Source organism: Aotus nancymaae, unplaced genomic scaffold, assembly GCF_030222135.1.
Source record: "Aotus nancymaae isolate 86718 unplaced genomic scaffold, 86718_ANA_hifiasm-v0.15.2.pri h1tg000030l, whole genome shotgun sequence".
In the NCBI taxonomy this organism is placed as follows: Eukaryota; Metazoa; Chordata; class Mammalia; order Primates; family Aotidae; genus Aotus; species Aotus nancymaae.
Genome location: NW_026988443.1, coordinates 35,807,577 through 35,829,901, shown reverse-complemented (window position 1 = coordinate 35,829,901; position 22,325 = coordinate 35,807,577). Strand labels below are relative to the sequence as shown.

At 41.1% G+C, this 22,325-nt stretch overlaps 1 protein-coding gene across 1 annotated transcript in view; it reads right to left on the bottom strand.

Annotated features, from left to right (window-relative positions):
- Window positions 1-22,325, bottom strand: part of GAN (gigaxonin) — a 59,536-nt gene that overhangs the window by 14,319 nt on the left and 22,892 nt on the right. Inside the window, exons 2-9 of the mRNA XM_021671051.2 lie at window positions 14,023-14,137; window positions 11,272-11,622; window positions 8,481-8,698; window positions 8,142-8,263; window positions 3,606-3,718; window positions 2,262-2,411; window positions 1,087-1,223; window positions 720-848 (exon numbers count right to left, since the gene is read on the bottom strand). Coding sequence (XP_021526726.2) covers window positions 720-848; window positions 1,087-1,223; window positions 2,262-2,411; window positions 3,606-3,718; window positions 8,142-8,263; window positions 8,481-8,698; window positions 11,272-11,622; window positions 14,023-14,137 — 1,335 coding nt within the window. The remainder of the gene's footprint in view (window positions 1-719; window positions 849-1,086; window positions 1,224-2,261; window positions 2,412-3,605; window positions 3,719-8,141; window positions 8,264-8,480; window positions 8,699-11,271; window positions 11,623-14,022; window positions 14,138-22,325) is intronic.

Genomic DNA, 22,325 nt, shown 5'->3' with positions numbered 1-22,325 from the left:
AGAGACTTGTCTGGAGTGCAAGGGATCACAGATCAAGGGATTTAAATCAGACTAGGAGGCATGAGAAGGCTTTCTCTGGGTTTTGACAACTGAGCAGTTTTGAAAAAGGCCAAGTTAACTGGATGGATAGAGGGAAGGGAACTTTTAGGCAAGAAATGGCGTAAGAAACACAGAGCAGAGACCATCATACATATTTGCAGGGGAAAGTGGCTCAGCGTAAAGCATCTGGGTCAGTAGCAGAAAAAGCAGACAAAGGCCGTATCATAAAAGGCCATATATGCTAAGTTAAGGAGTTTATTTATTTATTTATTTTTGGAGAATAGGGTCTCATGTTGCCCAGGTATATCTCTAACTCCTGGGCTTAAGCAACATTCAGTTTCTACCTCCCTAAATGCTGGGATTACAGGTGTGAGCCACCACGCCCGAGAAGTTAAGGGGTTTTAAAATTTCTCCTAAAAGCTATAGGGAGCCAATAATGATTTTAAGCAACTAAGTGTCAAGATCTGATCTACATGTTAGAGACGTTTTCTATTTAGAGACATTTTAAATTACCAACACTTCTGAAGTCACTGAATAAATAATATCTAGTATGCATCAGACATATCTCCTAAACCCATAATTCAATAAAGTAACTGAAGACAAAACTAAATAAAGCTAAAATGCACTTTAAAAACACAAAGAAAAAGTTGCAGAAGCCACATGAAACCATTCTTAGTTACCTTTTAAACTCGTCATGGTAGAACTCAGACTTGCAAGTTACCATCTCGCCACCCTGGATGTCCTCACGACTTCTGACTCCCCCAAACACATACAGCTCCATGGCAACTCCACAGGCCACGGCTCCAAACCTGAAAGGCCACACACAGCGTATCAGGCACAAGCTGATCAATGCGAGACCTGACTCCCACGTTCCTCTTATGCTGGTTTAACTCTGCAGCATTACTATGTGGGCCTTTCTTTCTCAGGAAATGCCAAGTCAAAGAAAAGGTTACTAGGAAAGAAAAGAACAAGAGCCAGGCAGGGTAAGGGGCTCAGCTCCAATGAACAGCAAGGGAATCTACACAGTCCACACCCATATCCATGTACCTCCTCTCTTTCAGTGGACATATGGCAGTCCACTGCTGGGTCCTGGGATCGTAGCATTCCACAGACTCGAAAAGCTTTCCATAGGAGCCTCCGCCCATGGCGTAGATTTTCTTTTTCATAGCTGCATAGCAGCCAATCTGAAAGGGGAAAACAACGATAGGGGAGAGGCAACATTTCTCATTCAGGTCGGGTGAATAGATACTAACTTCTCCGGGGCATACTTAAAGATATTTAGGAAGGGGTTTGAATTCTAACAGTAAAACCATGGTGATTTTCAATATTACAACACCGGACTTTAAAAATGAGAAGAGCTAAGTAAGACAGTTATTGTTAGTCTTCAGAAAAGGAGCTTACTTCATCCGATAGCATTTCACTAAGTGAGAGATATAAAAAAGTCTCATTTTAATTTATGTATTTATTAGAGACAGGGTCTCGTTCAGTTGCCTTGACTGGAGTACAGCGGTGTCATCATAGTTCACTGCAGCTTCAAACTCCTGGGCTCAACAGATTCTTCTGCCTCAGTCTCCTGAGTAGCTGGGACTACAGGTGTGCCCCACTGTGCCTGGGTAACTTTATTTAAAACTTTTTTTTGTAGAGATGAGGGATCGCTTGAGCCTAAGAGTTCAAGACCAGCCAGGGCAACATGGTGAAACCCTATCTCTACTTTAAAAAAAAAAAAAAAAAATTAGCTGGGTGTGGTGGTGCGCACCTGCAGTCCCAGCTATTCAGGAGGCTGAGGTGGGAGGATCGCTTGAGGTAGAGGTTGCAGTGAGCCAAGATGGCGGAACTGCACTCTAGCCTAGGCAACAGAGTGAGACCCTGTCTCAAGAAAAACAAGAGAGAGAGACAAAGAGAGTGAGTACGAGAGGGAAAGACAGAAAGAAAATTGGCTGGGAAGATGTGGCTTCGGCACCATCTGTGCACTCCAATGTGGGGCTGCACACACAGTGGTGCTGCGCAGCGCCCCCATCAGGGGAAACTCTTACACATGCTCACTTTCCTGTCTTGGTGTGTGGCTGATGACAGTGAAGCCAAACCACCAAAAAAGAGAATTCTATGAAGTTAATTCTTTTAACACTATCAGTTATATTGAAGGTTTATTCAGGATATGAAGAAACATGAAGTTTAAAATCCAATGGGTACACCAACTAGTTACCATAAAATGTGGTCCTCACCTTTCTGACCATGGTCAAATCAGGTTGCTTTGTCCAGGTTTTAGAATAAATATCATAACGCTCCATGGAAATCAGCTCCCTTTCACCATCCTCTCCTCCCAAAATGTACAGCATCCCATCTATCTCCACAATTCCAAAGTTGTGTCTTGCCTGAAATGACATCAGTGATCTCTGAACACACTAGGCCAATCATCATATTGAAAGCTGATGTTCATATATTTAATAACAATTACAGAGACATTAAGATGGCAACAACAGACACTGGGGACTCCTAGAGAAGGGAGGCAGGGAGGGGAGCAAGGGCTGAGAAACTAACGATTGGTAAGACGCTCAGTACCTGGGTGACTGATTCATCTCACTTCGAACGTCAGCATTTTGCAATATACATAAGCAACAAACGTGCACATGTACCCCGAGTCAAAAATAAAAGTTGAAATTATTTTTAAAAATTAGTATCTTTTTTCCCCAGTGTTCCAGCAAGGAAGTACCATGTTCAAAACCATTTATTTCTCCAAGCAATACTTCTTAAAGATTCCTGGCCTCCTTAGCAGCCCACTCTTCCAGCACAACAGTCAGAGAAGCCAAAGCCAGTAATTTCTCAAAACAAGGTTCTGAAATACACAGTGAATTCACCAGAAAATCCTTTTTAACCCGTAAGAGTTCACAAGAAAACTGTTACCTCTGGTTCAATACAATTATTTTTGCACGGCAATGGGCAGCGTTTCCAAGTTGATGTGGGAAAGGCTGGTACAAACCACAGCAGAAAACGCTGTCTGTGTGTGGCTGGGAGAGGCAGCAAGGAGGACAGGGTCAGGTCAACGCTTTTCGGGATTACAGAAGCCCTAGGTGTTTCATGTCCGCTTGTCAACAAACATTTATGTTGTGACCCCTGGGTAGCAAGCACAATTCTACTGCTGAAAATGAAACACTGACCAGTACAGACGTAATTCTCAGCCATCAAAGAGCTTATGTGAAAAACTTTAAATGCCTGGTTCATGAGAGGGTGAGACGTGGTATGAAGATGGGGACGGGAGAGCTGAGAGGCAGGAGGGAGGCCCACTAAGAAGGTGCACTTAGCAGGCCATGCTGGCATCTGCACCGGGTGGCACAAGCCCCAAGGCCGGGGCGAGGGCATTCCTGGAAGGTTTCAGAAACTCAAGGAGGCCAGAATGAGCGAGGACCAGGAAGGGGAGGAGAGCCGGGCACTAGAAGGGGAGGCTGGAGCGTATGGTGGGGAGGTTTGGGAGGGCTGCTGCTTCTTCCCTACACTCGGACACAAAACAAACAGAAGCACTAAGGGGAAAGAGGAACACATCAAACCAACCAACCAAACCAGTGTTTTACCTCGTTCATGGGTGGCAATGCTGTCCACGTATTTGCATCTGGATCATATTTTTCTCCTGAGCTCAGGGTCTGCTTATTTTCATCTTGGCCTCCAAATACAAACAAAAATCCTTCTGCAAAGATCAAAGGAAATACAAGAAATATGAAATGTGAGTCTTCAACACCCATAAACACCATAGCGTATAGAAATAGCATCTGAAGAAACTCTGACGACAATAATGTTCTCTTTGGATTCAGTACTCTTATTACATCCCATTGGATCCTTGGTGATGGAGCCAAACCTGTGACTCACTTTGACCATTTTGCTTCCTTCATTATGTCTTTGAGTGGATTTCCACTACCCTACAGTGTAAAAGGAAGCCTGATGCCATCCACTTAGTCACCAGGCAACTCTGGGCCATCTCAGTTCATCTATTCTATTCCCTCCCAGCCTCTGTGATTGCCATACAACTTCTGCACCGCAATGCACATCTGTCCATCAAGACCCCAGGATCACCCAGATCTGAAGCACCTGTGTGTACTTTCTATTCAAAACAGGATCTAACAGCAACTGAACTTCTTTTCCATGTAAAGGTGTAATAGGTCATTCTTCTGCAAAAAACACCTAATTTGCTGGATAAAACATTTAAAAAATAATCTTAGCTGGGTGGTGGTGGCTCACATATGTCATCTCAGCACTTTTAGAAGCCAAGGTACAAGGACTGCTTGAGCCCAGGAGTTCAAGACCAGCCTGGGCAACATAACAAGACCTCATCCCTACAAAAAAAAATAATGAAATTAGCCGGACATTGTGGTATTTGCCTGTAGTCTCAACTACTCAGGAGGCTGAAATGGGAAGATCACTTGAGCCCAGGAGTGTAAGGCTGCAGTGGGCCGTGATCATGCCATTGCACTCCAGCCTGGGCAACAGAGTGAGACCTTGTCTCAAAAATAACAACAATAATAATCTTAGGAGGTTATCAGGCATGAAAACCATTTTACTCTGAGGGCATTTGCCAATCTAGGAATATGTAAACCTTTTGTCCTGGGGATAGAAAGAGGAAAGTCTAAGCTCCAGGTCCACAGAAAATGTGGCTTCTGGCAGGAGAGCCTCTCCAAAGTCTACGCCGTCAGGATGAAGGCCAACCAGAATTTGCACTCAGATTTAAACCTCTTTGCTATCTAGGAAACTGTGAGCCTTGAACTTGATTTACAGGTAATACCAAATTAGTAGTGTTTTCAGGCAGCTGGCAGAAACAAACGCAAAACTTCTAAAGAAGAAAGGATCTTAATCTAAGCCTTAGATTCTAACATCCCAGGACATTGTAGCAGAAAGTTACTGCTACAAATAATTTTTTTGATTTTTTTTCTCACTCTGTCGCCCAGGCTGGAGTACAGTTGTGCGACCACAGCTCACTGCAACTTCTGCCTCCTGGGTTCAAGTGATTCTCCTGCCTCATCCTCCTGAATTCTGGGATTACAGGTGCATGCCATCACACCCAGCTATTTTTTGTTTTTGTTTTTGTTTTTAGTAGAGATGGGGTTTCACCATGTTGGCCAGGCTGATTTCAAACTCCTGACCTCAAGTGATCCACCGTGCCTGGCTGCTATAAACAATGTTTAATAAAACAAGCAGCATTCAGCCACAGATATCAGATATACCAAAAATTAGACTCCAAGAAAAGACCAGTGGAAGCAGATCATAGGAAATAGTCTTGCAAAGATTTCAAATATTATAGTAACCAGAAAGATTGTGTTTTTTCAAGTTGGATGATAAAGAATAAAGTCTAAAATTTATTTTAAAAAGAAAGATAATTTTAAAAAATACTTATGTTTAAAAAAATAAAAATTACTTGAAGATAACTCTAGGTAACAGGGAACTATAGAAATAGGAGTGGATTTGAAAGTAATGGCGGATTAAGTTATTTTCCTGTAAAAAGACAAAAACTTGTAGAAATTAAAAAAAAAGGATAAATAGCAGATTCATCAGAGTTAAGGAGAAAAGTCATTGGTAGAAGATAAACTGAAAGACAATAATCAAGAGAATAGCACGGTGAGACAAAAAGATGAAAAGCAATGAGAAAATCTTCAATACACACCAGAGAAGACATTTTTTAGACTCACAACTGACTTAACAACAACAGAAGCCAGAAGTCAGTGGAATGACTTCAATGTGCTAAAAAATAATAAATACCAAACTGAAGTGCTATCCTCAGCAAAAACATCCTTTAAAAATGAAGACAAAATTATGACATTTGTAGGCAAACAAATCTTAGAGTTGTCCACCAAAAGATCCACATTAAAGGAAATACAAAAAGATGGAACTTGAGAGAGAAGGGAAATTATCCTAAGTTGGAAAGTCTGAGGAGTTAAGAAGGAAGAACAAAGAAAGTGGCAAATCTAAATGAACACTTTCTACCTACTCACCTGCCTACCTATCTGCCTACCTGTCTGTCTATCAATCAATCAATCATCTATCAACCTACCCATCTGTCTGTCCATCCATCCATCCATCCATCCAACATACATCAAAAAAACACATAGTGTGTATACAGTAGCTCCCCCTTATCTGAAGTTTTGGTTTCTCTGGTTTCATCACTCATAGTCAATTGCAGTCTGAAAATAGGTGACTTCAGTAAAGTAAGATATTTTGAGAGAGAAAGACCACATTCACATAACTTTTATTACAGTATACTGTCATCACTGTTTTATTATTAGGTATTGTTGTTAATCTTTTACTATGCTGGACTTAATCATGGGTAGGTATGTACAGTAAAAACACATAGTATGTACAGGGTATGGAACTGTCCATGATCTCAGGCATCCACTGGGGGTCTTGGAACGCATCCCCCGTGGACAAGGGGGATCTACTGTACATATTTATTAGTAATAATGCCTTTTAATACTGTAAGACTGTGGAACATGGAAAATGAAGTGAAACTATCCTGAAGAGAACACAGGTACTGACTAACCTCGGACTTTGCTAACTTAAGACAGGCTGTAATTTCTAAGATAATCTTCCCAAAGGACTATTATTAACAAGAATGTAAGTTCCAAACTGAGGGAGAAGAAAAACTGAATGAACAGTCAAAATCAATTTTTAAAAAGGCAAGAAAAGAAAGAAACAATGCAGGATGGACAAATGGAAGGACCTCTTCATTCACTCACTTCCATTTCCATCAATTCCACCGTACACAGCTGCTCCTTCCATTGCTGGGTTTCTGAAACACCAATCCCTCTAGGAAACTTCCAAAAATCAGCGATACAAGAGCCTTAGTGATAGGTGTGTATGTGTGAAAATTAGGAATATGTGCATATATTTTGGGGGGAAATGTAAGGGAGCTAATTCTGAGAAGATGCAACAGGGAAACTAGACCTACATCCTGCAGCTACACTACTCCGCCCAGCTCTTCATTACTGACAACTTTAATAATTTCAGGACTCAGAAAATGACTCCACTTCTATACTATGGTACAGACTTGGCTATTTCTCTGATACGGCATGTACAGTATAGCTTTAAAAATGTTATAACCTGGGCAACATAGCAAGATCCCATCTCTACAAAGAAAAGTTAAAAAAATTTAAAGACAATGTTGCTGGGCAAGCAAAGACAAATAAGGACTGCAGGAGGGCTGCTCATCATAATTAGAATGACGTGAGATGACATTTATCAGGCGGACAAGCGGGCAGGACCACGGCAACAAGAAAGGCAGCAAGCAAAGGTGACGCCTCAACGGCCATCTTTTCTATCAGCTCCTCAAGGGAGAGCTTTGGATAAGGAGAGCAGTTTCAAACTTGCAAAGGTCAAGTAAAACATTTTCTGCAGTAAATAACTTTAAGCCATTGCCAATTTAAGTGCATTTCAAAAGTCTCATGACTTTTTTTTTTGAGACAGGGTCTCACTCTGTCACCCAGGCTGGAGTGCAGTGGTGTGATCATGGCTCACAGCAGGCTTGATCTCCTGGGCTCAAGTGATTCACCCACCTCAGTCTCCCAAGTAGCTGGGACCAGGAATGCAGGCCTCCATGCCTGGCTAATTTTTTTTTTGTTTTTAGTAGAGATGGTTGTCTCTATGTTGTCCAGGCTGGTCTTGACCTCCTGGGCTCAAGCGATCCTTTCACTTCAGCCTCTCAAACTGTTGGGATTACAGGTGTGAGCCACCGTGCCCAGCCTTTTATAATTACATTTTGTAATTCTAAGCTGCGTTAATTTCAAAGATGGGACTATCATGGTGCAAATAAACGTTGTGTTCCAGGTGTGGCCTCACAACTACTTCACGGTAAGCATCACTGAAGCTTGCTGTCCTGACATGAAGTCATCAAGTAACTGCTCCTCCAATAGTTCTTAAAAGCAGCTATGTGTGGAAGATCCGGGGATAATAAGACTGACGGAAGATACTGTTTTCCTAACCATAGTCTCAAAAGCTAGAACTACACTAAAAATGTCATGTAGAGATAATAAAATTGTATTGTTAAAGGGCTCTGAGACATTCTGTACAACCTTGAGATTATACATTACTTGATATGATGTTTAAGAAAATTTGCCACAGAACGGTACCTGCTGAGAGAACTCCATGGTTAATTCTCGGCATGCTTAAAGGGGCCAGTTCGATCCAAAGCTGCCTATTGGGGTCATAGAGAGGGCACATGCACCGCATCGCTGCTGTGGGTTTCCGTGAACTAAGGAAGTAAATAATTGATCAGTAGTTAATGTGTTTCATACACTTCTTCTTATAAGCAACCGTCACTAGTTTTAGTGCACTAAAGAATGTTTAAAACATTTTAAAAATCGAATGCAATGATGCTTTAGATACTGAAAAACATTATGAATTCTTGTCTACATGGAACTACCTCTTCCCATATACCAGTTTTCAAACAACTCCCACCTCATACTTACACCCTCTCTTCCCCACCAACAGTCACGATGCACTCGGAGTAGCCCCGGGGTTTGAAGTTGGCCAGCATCGCCTCTCCTTGCTGCGGCTGGCTGAGCGGTATATTGCTACACTCTTTGACAATTTCTCGTACTAATGGTTCATTTAGCATCTGTTCCCGCAAATAACTGGAGTCCAACCCTGAAACCCACAGAGCTGACATAACATCCTTCATGTGGACCTGCAGAAGAGGGGAAAAAAGATGGGGCAAAAGCAATGGAAAATGCAACACATCATTTTTGAAATCTACATTTTCTACCTCATGGAAAACAAACTGTTACATACTCAGGTTATTACCAGGCAAATGAGATGCGCCCACGCTGCCTGAATGTATTCTCCTGGCCCTGACTGTCTACTTTCCAGAGTCTTAATAAGTAAAAGTTTAATTTTTTTTTTTAAGAGACGAGGTTTCACCATGTTGGCCAGGCTGGCCTCGAACTACTGACCTCAGGTGATCCGCCCGCCTCAGCTTCCCAAAGTGCTTGGACTACAGGTGTGAGCCACCGCGCTCGGCTGTAGAAGTTTTATTTTTAAAAATCATCAGTGGTCGGATGTGGTGGCTCACACCTGTAATCTCAGCTCTTTGGGAGGCCGAGGTAGGTGGATCATGAGGCCAGGAGACCGAGACCGTCCTGGCCAGCATGGTGAAACCCCGTCTCTACTAAAAATACAAAAATTAGCTGGGCGTGCCTGTAGTCCCAGCAACTCGGGAGGCTGAGGCAGAAGCATCGCCTGAACCCGGGAGGGCTGCAGTGAGCCAAGATCACGCCATGGCACTCCAGCCTGGCAACAGAGAGAGCCTCTGTCTCAAAAAATATAATAAAAAATTTTAAAAAAATAAAAATTATCAGTTTATTTGAGGTATCACTGCAACGTTTCAAGCAGCTTCCTTTACACCTTAAAGGATTCCCATTTCAAAAGGAAAAGATAGGGAAAAAATGGCTATTATTGGCTTTACTTCACACATTTGGATATGCCATGAGTTAAATCATGTTTACACAAATATTTTATACAGTAATAGCTCAATACTATATGGTAAACTTAAATGATATATCAACATTAATATCACAAGAAAAATATACAAAACCAAAGTTTAAAAAGATCCTGAGTACGATATAATCATTTCTGCTGTAATTACTGTTCAAAAGTACCTATATGTCTAATATGAATTAAATACTTTTGCTGCTCAAACACTTAATTTGAACCAACTGAAGTATTTTACAAATGTAAAATAAAACTCTGTAATTAGTTTTATTAATTGGTATATTCAGAAGATTTTTCTTGGTTTTGAAATAGGCACTTTAGAGTCATTTTAGGGTATACTCTTCTATACTGTGAGTTTTAAAAGTCAACTATCTTTACAGCATAAACTTCAGATTGACCAAAGGACAAAGAACTTGCCTCATTTCCCCAGCAGCCAGCCAACCTTAACAATGTCCTCTGCTTTCAGGCAAGAAGAGGGCAGTATGGAAGTTGGCAAGGAGCAGCATGCTCCACTGCAGGCTTGGTGAGTGGGAGCACACTGGAAATTTTTCTAAATTTTTCTACCTCCTTTAACAATTTCCCCAACTAACATGAAAAGCAGAACGCTACCTGTCCTTACCTGTCCTAACTAAATTACTACAAATATGGTTTCTAAACATACACACTTCTGGGCTTACAGAATTCAAAAACTTCTAAGATAATCATCAAAATTTAATAGTCAAATTTTAATTTACAAAAACAATTAACAGAACAACTATACATTTTGAGAGCCACTCTCTAACACCTAATATATTTCTTATTTTGAAAACAGTAATTGGAGCTACTGTCTTATTTATAATAATCAGACTTAAAAATAAAGTCCTGGCTGGGCACGGTGGCTCACGCTTGTAATCCCAGCACTTTGGAAATGTGGAGTGCGAGGACTGCTTGAGCCCAGGAGTTTGAGACCAGCCTGGGCAACATAGCAAGACTCTGTCTCTACAAAACTCAAACGATTAGCTAGGCATGGTGGCACACACCTGTGGTCCTAGCTACTCGGGAGGCTGAGGTGGGAAGATCATTTGAGCCAGGAAGGTTGGAGCTGCAGTGAGCTATAATCATGTCACTCTGGCCACTGAGAGACAGATTGAGACCCTCTACCCGCCAAAACCCTGGAGTCTGTGATTTTGCTCCCTCCTCCAAGGCATTCACAATTTGTATCGAGAAGCTGATACTCTCTAAGGCCCTCTTTCCAGGCTGTCACTCCCAGAACCTTCCCTCTTGAAACTGCACCGCCACACAAACTCCAGAGCTTGCCTGCTTTCTCCCAAGAGGTGTCAATGACACCCGAAGCTCCTCAGGCCCATGGCCCTCACCTCTCTGCCAGAGTTCCATGTGCTACCCCTCGCCTGCTGCAGGCACCTGAGGCCTGGCAGGGGCTAGCCTAGTGATGTAGTCGGTCAGGATGCTGCAATCAAGGGTGGGGATGATGCGGTTCTATCATCTCCAGCTTAAGCTTGAAATGCATTTTCCCATGAAAAACAACATACAAAGGACATTATGCTCCTTACAAGGGTTAATATTTTCACTGATACATTGTGTGGCATGGGGTTTTGCAGACTGGTCTGAAAAACCAACTGCTTTCATGATATACGGGAAGATCTTTTATAAGTATCTTTCAGATCACTGTTTCGTAAGTCTTCCATGTTGAAAAAGAAAAATAAAACAATTATAATTTGAATTAAAAAGAAATAAAAAGGCAAACTGGACCATGTTATAAATGACAGGTACCTTTCTTATTTCTGTATCATGTGCTATCCATCGAATTACTGCTTCAAAGACATATCTTTCATTGCCAACGTTTAACTTCTCAAGAGAAATCACTTCTTTAAGCTTTTGAGGACTCAGTTCTAAGAATTCTTCCGTGCTGCTGACGTCTCGGAAATGAGTCTCCAGGTATTCTGTGGCAAGGTAATGAACATGATGCAGGCAGTAATGTAGTGCAAAGTCACGGATACCGATACAGTTCTCAGCAGCAATGCAGCCTTCCAAAAACTCACAGCACAGGGTTTTAAGGTCTGTCAGGAGTAGCAGGTCTGCTGCTTGAACAACATCTTGGATTGTTTCTTCATTTAGCCTGATCTAAAAAAGTAGCATAATTATTTTATATTTGAATGTGTACATTTAAAACCCAAACCACGAATCTTATTAGTTTGAGCCACATGAAATGTCCATTTATTTTAGATCAAAGATGATCGAATATTGGCAATTTCATACATTTTAACCCAGCATTTTTTTTCCCCAAGAGTTGAAGGGCACCAACCTAAGCCAATGTGTGCTTGGTTAACTCTTCCCAGCTCTGCCCTTCCTGTACCAATGTCAACCACCAATAACCCTTCTAGGGTGAGCTGTCCACGTTGCTCACTTGTGTAACTCAGAGAAAAGCCTTAATGACTGAAATGCCTGGGAAATGGAAAGTTCTGCCTTCTATGGTAAAATCAAGGTGACTAAGTACCAACATCAGAACTGATAAAAATCTCGCCTCCCAAACTATGAATAAAACCCTTCTGCTAACTGGAATGCCAACCTGAATGATAACCCCTTGAAGGGACAGGGCTTTACACTGATTCAAAAGCCTCATTCTGCATCCCCACTGTACATAGTACAGTTTGGTTCACAGATAAATACATTTAGTTCTCAAAACTATGTTTTGGAATAAATGCCTACTACGAGGGTTTTTTTTTTCTCATTACCAACATCTACTTTTCCTTAATTTTCTTCAATTTTCTGACTAATGCTTCTTTTGCCACCCACTTCACAGTTTCCCCAAGCATCAGGAAAGAAACCGGTCTCTCTAATTCTGCCACAATCCCAAGTGGACTTCCCTAAAGCACGGGTACTTCACCCACATTAGCAAATGCAAGGGAGGCTTCATGAAGAGTACAGCAAGAAACATTTTTACAGTTTACATTTTTTGTACCAGATTTTTTAAAAAAGTGTAATTGCCAATCGTCCTAGAAACTGTGCAACAAAAATGTGGAAAGTAGTATGTTGAGTAAGCCACAGTAGGGGAAAATGTTCCATTTATATGACATCACATTTAGCCACAAGACAGCAGGCAGCTGTAGACTCTTCAAATATAGGCACGTGAAAAAACACTCAATCACATTTCAATAAAACAAAACTGCCAATTCAGGAGTTTGTTATAACTTACACTGCAACTATCATTTCAAATTTAAATTGGGAACAAATCAGAGAAGTCAATCTGTAAATAAGGTTTCAAGTTTCAAATCCAAGCCTGAACATGAAGAGCCTCTTTCTGGCTTATAACTTGTTGTACTAATAACTGCTGCTGGATTGACCTTACAAGTTAGATCAGAGATTGGTCTTATGTCGGTTTTGTGATGCTATGGAGTATCTCCAGTATTTTAAGGCTGTCTCCAAATTAATTTAAATTCATTTACTTTTAAGAATCATACACATACACACCCAGCCCCTAGTGCTGAGATCAGATAGAAAGCATGAAATCAAACAAAAACTCCAAAAAAGGATGAGAATCACTGAGTTAACTCTGGACAAAATGAATATATTTAGACAAAGAAAGCAATACATTCAGAACACTCAGAAAATATGTAGAAGAAACAGCCCCTACAGAAAGGAAAGGGAAAACAAGAAGGATGAAGAAGGAATAAAGGACAGAGTAGGGAACAAGAAAGAATAAAGATGAAATGCATTCTCACACGGCCAAAGGTAAGATGCACTGACCTCTTCCTTCCATTTAAAAAAAGCTAGTCCTGATTCATATGGAAGATTTTTCTTGAGTCCTCATGCTATGCTTGAAATCATATCACGGGGAATGGGATGTCGGAGGAGGGCAGAGGGAAAGAAAGAAGTCTAATCACTTATCATTTTCCTCCCTGGATATCACAAAGTCTCCAGAAGTTCAAGTGGACATGGAGAGGAAAGGAATATCAGGAAGAGAGAGTGGGGGTGAGGTGGGGCAGGGACGTGGGTATTGAGGCAACAGGACCAGGGCATCGTGAATAAGGTGCTTGTCATTTGTGTCAATCCTCTTTCTCTGGCAATGATCTACAAGGAACTCGCTATTTCTACCAAATAATCCACAATGCCCCCAGCATTTCCTATTTCCATGCTATGGAGAAAAAGCAAGTTTTGTATCCCCAGTCGTGTGGATACAAAGTGAGACTGGATCGGGATTCCAAAGCAAAATCCAAAAAGACAGCAGTCAGGGCAGCATCCCATGTTCTTTAATAACTCATACGAGAAGGTGGAGCTCAGAATGGTAGCAACAAACTGGGATTTGCATCTAAGACCTTACTTTATCTGCTTCTCTTTTAGGAGCAGAGCCACGGAAGAACACACGTAGGGTGCCATTACCAGTAGGAGATGCCAGTCAGAGCACACAGTGACAGAAGATGAAGATGACAGTACTACTTTGTCATAGAATGGATGAAAGGAGACCCTCACCCTGAGCTTGAGAAGCCTCTACTTAGGTCTTCCTTCCTTTGTTTCTCATCATACCTGCCCACTGAAGATGTAATCCAGGATCTCTCTCATAACCATTACCGATATCCCTTCAAGTTCAATCTTATAAGTTGATCCATCATCTTTTGGAGGATTATAGTTTAACTTTGTCCTAAGAAAGGGAAAAAAAATGTAAAATTTCTATGAAAGAACAGAAATAGCTATAAATATTTATGTACTAAATACTCTATAAAGTATAAGATACTTATCAATATATGAATCCCCACCTAGAAAATTGAGTTTGTTAACTTTAGGTCTATGTATTCTTATAATTTTCAACTACAAAACATTGGTCCCTGGATCCCAAATGGTACTTTTTAAAAAACAAAAGCAAAACAGACGACCAAAGAACTAAGATCCCCATGACCATGAATCTGTATTTCACTTGGGAATTCCCAGTCCCTTTAGGCTTATTTTTTGACGTACTGAATGATCTAATTAATCTTCAATAATGTAACAAGGACTCCACAAACCTGCCATCCAAAACAAAAGCTAAGACCTTGTCAACAGCCCGCTTCTAATCAAATGGTCCTCCCCACCAATCCACTCCTCTGCTTCCACCACCTGATGTAATCATTATCCTAAATCCAATGCTCAATTCTTCCTTGCTTGCTTTATTACTGCATCCATGAAATAAAAATCTCAAATTTTAGGTTGTTTTATAATTTATTAATCACCCATCACACTGGTTCTTTTGTTCTTTCTGCTGTGCAACGTCCCACTTTTCTGGTGATGGGCATCTGGGGTTGTCTCCTGGTTTTTGATATTGTAAACTGTGATGCTATGACTATTATTGTATACAACGCCTTTGTACTAAGTTAAAGAATTTTTCGGCCGGGCACAGTGGCTCACGCCTGTAATCCCAGCACTTTGGGAGGCTGAAGAGGGTGGATTACTTGAGGCCGGGAGTTCGAGACCAGCCTGGCCAACATGGTGAAAACTGTCTCTACTAAAAACACAAAAATCAGCTAGGTGTGGTGGTGGTACACCCCTGTAATCCCAGCTACTTGGAAGGCTGAGGCACGAGAATTGCTCGAACCTGGGAGGCGGAGGCTGCAGTGAGCTGAGATGAAGTCTTGTACTCCAGCCTTGGTGACAGAGCGAGACTCTGCCTCCAAAAAGAAAAAAAAAAAAAGAATTTCCCTTGGGTCTACTCCTGGGAGTAGAATTATGCTAACTTATTCTCCATAGTAGGTGGTGCAGTTTACAGCTTCATATACTATGTAAGTGTAAGGGCATCTGTGGATTCATAAACTCTACAATATTTGCATCTGTCACACTTCTTAAGTTTTGCCAATCGAATAAGTGAAATACGGATTAAGTGAACTATGGTATCGCACTGTGGTTGTCATCTGCATTCTCTTACTACTCAGGCGCTGAACATCTCTTTCTTTGCATGTTTGTGGCCACATTTCCCCTTCCGCAAAACATTAGTTATGTCTCTTATTCATTCATTTTTTTACTAATTATCCTTCTCATATTGAGGTGTAGGCTTTCTTTATATATTTGTGATACTAATCCTTTAACAGACGTGAACCTTTTAAAAAGTGCCTTTTTGAAAACTTAAAAAAAAAAAAGCCTTTTTAAAAACTTTAAAAAGATGTCTTAAAGTGATGAAGAATTTGAAGAACAAATTTTCATCAATAATTTTTGTGTCTTATTTAATAACTTAGACCTAGATATTCTCCATATTGACTAAAAGAATTAAAGTTTTTTAAAAAAAATATTCAAATGAAATTTTAAAATAGCTTTGAAACATGCTGTTGGTATGAATTATAACTCTGTTAAATCTCAGGATTGACATCATGTTACCTGCTACCTAATAACCAGGTTTTCTAAGAAAAACACACCTTCAAATACTAGTATCCAAGTAGTGACAGTTACAGGGAGTTCTTAGAAACAAATATTTAAACACATTATTTGCATTCAGACTTCTATAATAAAGCAATGCTCCTGCCTCAGCCTCCCAAGTAGCTGGGACTACAGGTGCACAGAACCACATCCAGCTAATTTTTGTAAATTTGTAGAGACGTTGTTTTACCATGTTGCCCAGGCTGGTTTTGAATCCCTAAACTGAAGTGATCCACCCGCCTCAGCCTCCCAAAGTGCTGGGCTCATAGGCATGAGCCACCACCTCTGGTCAATGAAAATTCATATGCTAAAAAACAGACAAAGTAATTGACTTGGAGTATCTGAGGAAGCTTAATCCTAATTTAGCAGTAAGCAAAGCCGAGACTCAACCTAAATTGGACTGAAGACTCCCCAAAGGCTCCAGGAAACTGGCAGTACAGGGTAGGTGACGATGGGGTTGTGGTGGGGCAGGGGTTGAAAGATAAGCTAAAAATAGAACCGTTAACAAAGTCTTAGGAAACAGCTGAATTTCTGGAGTCTCTCTCCATGTGTATATACATCTTTCCTGCAAAGCTTAGTAAGACTCTCCCTAATTCCAGTGAAGACAACTGACTTATATTTTGAAGAGTATACAACTGAGAGTCTCTGGACAGGGGAGCACAAGGCACATTTGAGGGTAGGTGTATTGTAATTGGGAGGGTTGAATGAATGTTTACCTACTGAATGCTGGACCATTCGTCTTTTTCTCCCAACTCTGCTCTTGAAATGCTGAAAGCCAGAACATATCTTCCAAGCAAGAAACAAAGACTTCTGGAGGACTTGATAAGCCCAAAGGTACAGACCCAAGGGAACAGACATCAATCTGCCCTAAGAAAATGACCCCGTTTGATCTCACAACAGCACAACCTGAGCTCAACAAGTCTAATCTACAGGGCTCTGAACTTCCTGCACATTTTTAAGCAATATTTCTAAAACTTCCTCATGAATCTATAGTATTACTCTGTGCTAAACAGAGGGTGCCTATAGGCTCAAGGCTGGACAGGGCCCCCAGACTCTTTAGATGCTGCTCAGCTACTCTGGGGACTGACACCATCAGTATCTTCATACAGTGGCAACACGTATTTTTCGCACACTGGTTAAGAAACTGTTTTAGAGCACTGCTCTAAAATTGTGCAAACAGGACTCATTAGATATTTAACAAAGATAAAAGACAGGACTAAGACTGATAGGAAAAAAGGTTACTTAGAGGAAGTAAAGATTGTGCTAAAATGTAAAGTTCAAGGAAAAAAGAAAAATTCATCTTAATCTTCCCAGAGGGAAAAGTCAGGATATTGTGTACATAAAACAAGAGTAGGATGATATAAAAAGAAACATCCATGATAGGCCAGCAAAAAAATGCTAAGGATTGCAAAAAAAACATTTTTTTTAACATAGGGTCAAGATAAAAAATTGAGGAACTCTCCTAGAAAAAACAGCAAAGAGACGAAGGCAGAAAATATGAGAGATGGCTGAGCACATGGCTCATGTCTATAACCCCGGTGCTTTGGGAAGATTGCTTGAGCCCAGATGTTCAAGAGCAGACTGGGCAACACAGTGAGAGCCCATCTCTATTTTTTTAAATTTATTATTTTTTAAAAAAAGAAAATAGGAGAAATGAGTTAAGAAAACTTGAAGATCAGTCCAGATAGCTGGAGATCTGAAAAAAAGGAATGTCCCCCAACCAAAAAAGATAAGACTACTAAGGAGGTACTCCCAACAACGCATGAAAATAGATCCCACTCCAGAGCACATCATCATCGTAATTCAGGATACTGGAAAAAAAAAATTCTTACAAGCTTTCAGAAACAAAAATAGATTATACGGAAAGGATCAAGAATCAGAATGGCTTCATACTTGTAAATGAAAGTTAAATAACAAAGAAGAAATGAGTTTAAAATTCTTGAAGAAAATCATTTCAGACCTAGATTTTTAGAACCTACCAAACTATCTATCAAGTGGCAGGAGGGAACAAAGACATTTTCAGCTATATGAAGTCACAAAACAATTTACTTCCCAAGCAACCTTTCTCAGGATGGTGTTAGAAAATGTGCCCCAACAAAACCAAGGAATAAACCAACAAAGTGGAAGATTCTGGATACTAACAAGACACAATCTAACACAGGAAGGAGTGAAAGGAATGCAGAATAAGGGTGAAGGATGATCCTGGATGACAGCTATGTACCAGCAGAAGGCCCTTGTAGATCTTTACTGTATGACAGTATACAGAGGCTATTTAGACAGCTTTCTTTCCTCCCTGTATTTCCTATCTACTATTCCTGCCTGTATAGTTTCTAGTGAACTAATGGTTTTACTCAAAAGGTACTTCATTTCTACCGGCTGTCCTCTAGGTATGTCTATTTGCCTGATACTTTTATTAAAAGTGAAGGAGAGAGGGCCGGGTGCGGTGGCTCACGCCTGTAATCCCAGCACTTTGGGAGGCCAAGGCGGGTGGATCACAAGGTCAAGAGATCGAGACCATCCCGGCCATGGTGAAACCCCATCTCTACTAAAAATACAAAAATTAGCTGGGTGTGGTGGTTCGCGCCTGTGGTCCCAGCTACTCAGGAGGCTGAGGCGGAATAATCGCTTGAACCCAGGAGGCGGAGGTTGCAGCGAGCCAAGATTACACCACTACACGCCAGCCTGGGCAACAGAGCAAAGACTTCGTCTCAAAAAAAAAAAAAAAAAGTGAAGGAGAGAATTTGAGTCAATTCTCCATCAAGAGAGAATACAGTGTAAGTGGTAAGAATACCAAAATATCTGGCTTTGAAACGCATCATATAATCTTTTCGGCAACTGACAAGTCTTCACTTAGGATGTCATGACTATTTGTATTTCTTAGTCACTTTGCTGGTTATCAACGTTTACAGCCTCTCAGCTCCAAATTCACCCTTTTTTGCTTGCTTTGTAAAAATGGATCTGATCTTTTTAAACCACTTTCCTTTGTCAACTGGCATTATGTTAAGCTTCAGGTAAAGGCACCAGAAAGACACTGCAAGATGTGAAACTTTTGCTTGCTGGTTCTGGTGAAGAGACGTGGCTCCTGCCAGGCAGTCTTCCCTCCCAGCACCAGGCTCTCACAGCAAACAGCTATAACCACACCCTGAAGTTTTCCCCAGAGCCTCCATCAAGCACCTTCCCATGAATAGCTTTCTCAGGCATCTTAGAGCAGTGGTCCCCAAACTTTTTTACACCAGGGACTGGTTTCGTGGAAGACAATTTTTCCACAGATGGAGTTGGGGGGATGGTTTCAGGATGAAACTGCTCCACCTCAGATAATCAGACATTAGATTCTCACAAGGAGTGCGCAATCCAGATCCCTTGAGTGCCCAGTTCAAAATAGGGTTCACGCTCCTGTGAGAATCTAATGCCACCACTGATCTGACACGTGATAGGAGGCTCAGGCGGGAATGCTTGCTTGCCAGGGGCTCACCTCCTGCTGTGTGGCCCAATCATAAGGCCATGGACCGGTCTTAGAAGACAGATTCCTAGCAAGTTCCACAATGTGGCTTTTCTGTCATGCAGTGAGCCATGGGTGTGCCCTAATAAGTCAGCGATGGGTAAGAGATGCTCCATATATCTATTCCTGCATTTTTTAGATTTTTCTTTACTTCTTACTGGCCAATCTCTCATTACTCCAATCTACTGCTGTAGTTAATAATTCTTTACATTAAAGTTTCTTTGTTCAAACTGTTGTGTGGTTTCTTTCTCCTGACTAGACCTAGATAGATACTAACAGCCACTAACATATTTAGAAGAGGTATCTCCAAAACATGTTCAGAAAGAGGAGTTTCAAGCTAGAATTAGAGCTCTTATTTTAAAGTAACCCGCGTTTAAACAAGAGCTAGCTGTACTTGCATACTCTTGCAGATGGTGGTAGGATGAGGGAAACTAGGCCATCAGGGAAGACTACAAGGAGCCCTTCTATTGTTTTATTTTTATTTTTGACTCATGTGACTGGATGGGTTTGTTTGTTTTTTTTAAGATTATTCTACTGTCATATGTTTTCACAATGAAAGATGATCGCTTTTAAAGAATACAGGTTTTGGCCAGGAGCAGTGGCTCACGCCTATAATCCCGGCACTTTGTAAGGCCAAGGTGTGAGGATTGCTTGAGCCCAGGAGTTCAAGACCATCTTGGGCAACATAGTGAGACCTCATCTCTATTTAAAACAAACATAAAAGAGTACAGGTTTTTCTCAGCAGGTGGCAGAGGACAGACAATGGCTAAGAGGACAGAAAGAGAGACTTCCTGAAATACGAGCATGAACCATTTCAGACATCTATAAAATATGATTCTTTCCAAAGCCCATGAAAAAATGAATTGCTGTACACTTGAAGTCTCCAAACATCTGAAGGTTAAATAACAAAACTTTAATTATGGTTTAAATTCAGATCCTTACACCTGCCCCTGACACTTTACCGTCATCCTGTCCTGCCCTTGACCTCCCCAATACCACCTGTGCTGCCCAATTCCCACCTGTCTTTGAAAGACCAGTTCTAATGTCAGCTGTTATACAGGTTTTTCTTTCTTTCTTTTTTTTTTTTTTGAGACGGAGTTTCACTCTTGCTGCCCAGGCTGGAGTGCAATGGCGCGATCTTGGCTCACCACAACCTCCGCCTCCCGGGTTCAAGTGAGTCTCCTGCCTTAGCCTTCCAAGTAGCTGGGATTACAGGTGTATGCCACCACGCCCAGCTAATTTTGTATTTTTAGTAGAGACAGGGTTCCTCCATGTTGGTCAGGCTGGTCTTGAACTCCTAACCTCAGGTGATCCACCTGCCTTGGCCTCCCAAAGTGCTGTGATTACTGGCATGAGCCACCGTGCCTGACCTTATACAGGTTTTTCTAGATAACTCCACCCTGCCACAGGTTTCCCCTCTATCCTTACCCCTTTGGAGGTAAAAATAAATTCCCGTTACAAATTTCCCCAGCACTTTATCAGTAACTTTATTATGACATATTATGGGATGATCAACTTCTGGCCTACATCATGGTATTTCTGTATTTCCCTTACTAAACTCCAAGTTCTGGAGGCTGGAGCCTTCTTTATCACTGTATACTTACAACCTAGCCCAGCAGTTTACAAAGTGAAGAGGATGCTCAATGATCACATGTACACTTAACTTGGCACTGACAGTGGTTTTTAAATACTCAAGTGTTTAAATGTGAAGTGCTGTCACATAAGACTTTTTCTGATGACCTCAGGTACAACAAAGCTGAACCACATAAAAAATAAGGAAGAATGTTTAATAACTGTATCTGAACAACACTGAAAGGATTAAGGCCCAGTGCTTCTCAAACTTCAGTGCTCATACAAATCAACTAGGAACTTGTCAAAACAAGGTTTTGTGATTCAGAAGGTTGATGACAGAGCCTGAGTGCCTGCCTTTGTAAGGAGCTCTTGAGTGACGTGGATTCTGCTGGTCACCAGAACACTCTTCTTTTTTTTTTTTTTTTTTTTGAGATGGAGCCTTACTTGTAGACCAGGCTGGAGTACAGTGGTGTGATCTCGGCTCACTGCAACCTCCACCTCCCAGGTTCAAGCGATTCTCCTCCCTCAGTCTCCTGAGTAGCTGGGATTAAAGGCGTGTGCCACCACACCCAGTTAATTTTTTGTATTTTCAGTAGAGACGATGTTTCACTATGTTGGTCAGGCTAGTCTCAAACTTCTGACCTTGTGATCCACCCGCCTCAGCCTCCCAAAGTGTTGGGATTATAGGCGTGAGCTACCGCACTCGGCCAGACCACTCTTTGAGTAGCAAGGGGTTAACTGGTGCTTCTCAAATTATCTATACTACGCTTTTTCTTTTTTTTTTTTTTTTGGATTTCCAATTAATCCCAGATGAATATTTTGTAAAATACAGTAAGACTTAATTCCTAGATAAATAAAATTCAACTGACATAAATTACTCCGTCAAACTGCTAAAGGAGTTTCTAAATTCTTGTGCTTCTATGATCATGGCCAGGTAACAATTTGCAGACCATCACCAGCCTGCACATGACATCCAGGAGCATCAGGCTGGATGATCATCTATAGTGAAAGGTGGAAATCAGGGCCTCTAGAATGGCCTCCCTTCCAATCTTGGATTCTAAGACTCACTCAAATCTATTGTGGAGCAAGCACAGCCATTTCCCTCCCGCATTTCTGGGGTGGTCACCATTTCTTTCTAATTAAGTAACTACACAAACTTCTTTCTTATTCTCCCTTCTGTCTTCACTTTTCCCCCCAACTTAAAATCTCTATACACCTTTAGTTTTTATTCCATTCCGTTTTGCATTTCTTTCCTTCGATATATCTTCATTTTTTTCTAATACCTACCAAAACATTTCGCCTTAGATTTTCCTTTTTTATCTAGAATCTTCTCATCTTGCACTTTGTTTTTATCTCCGCCACATATAACTGAGAAGTC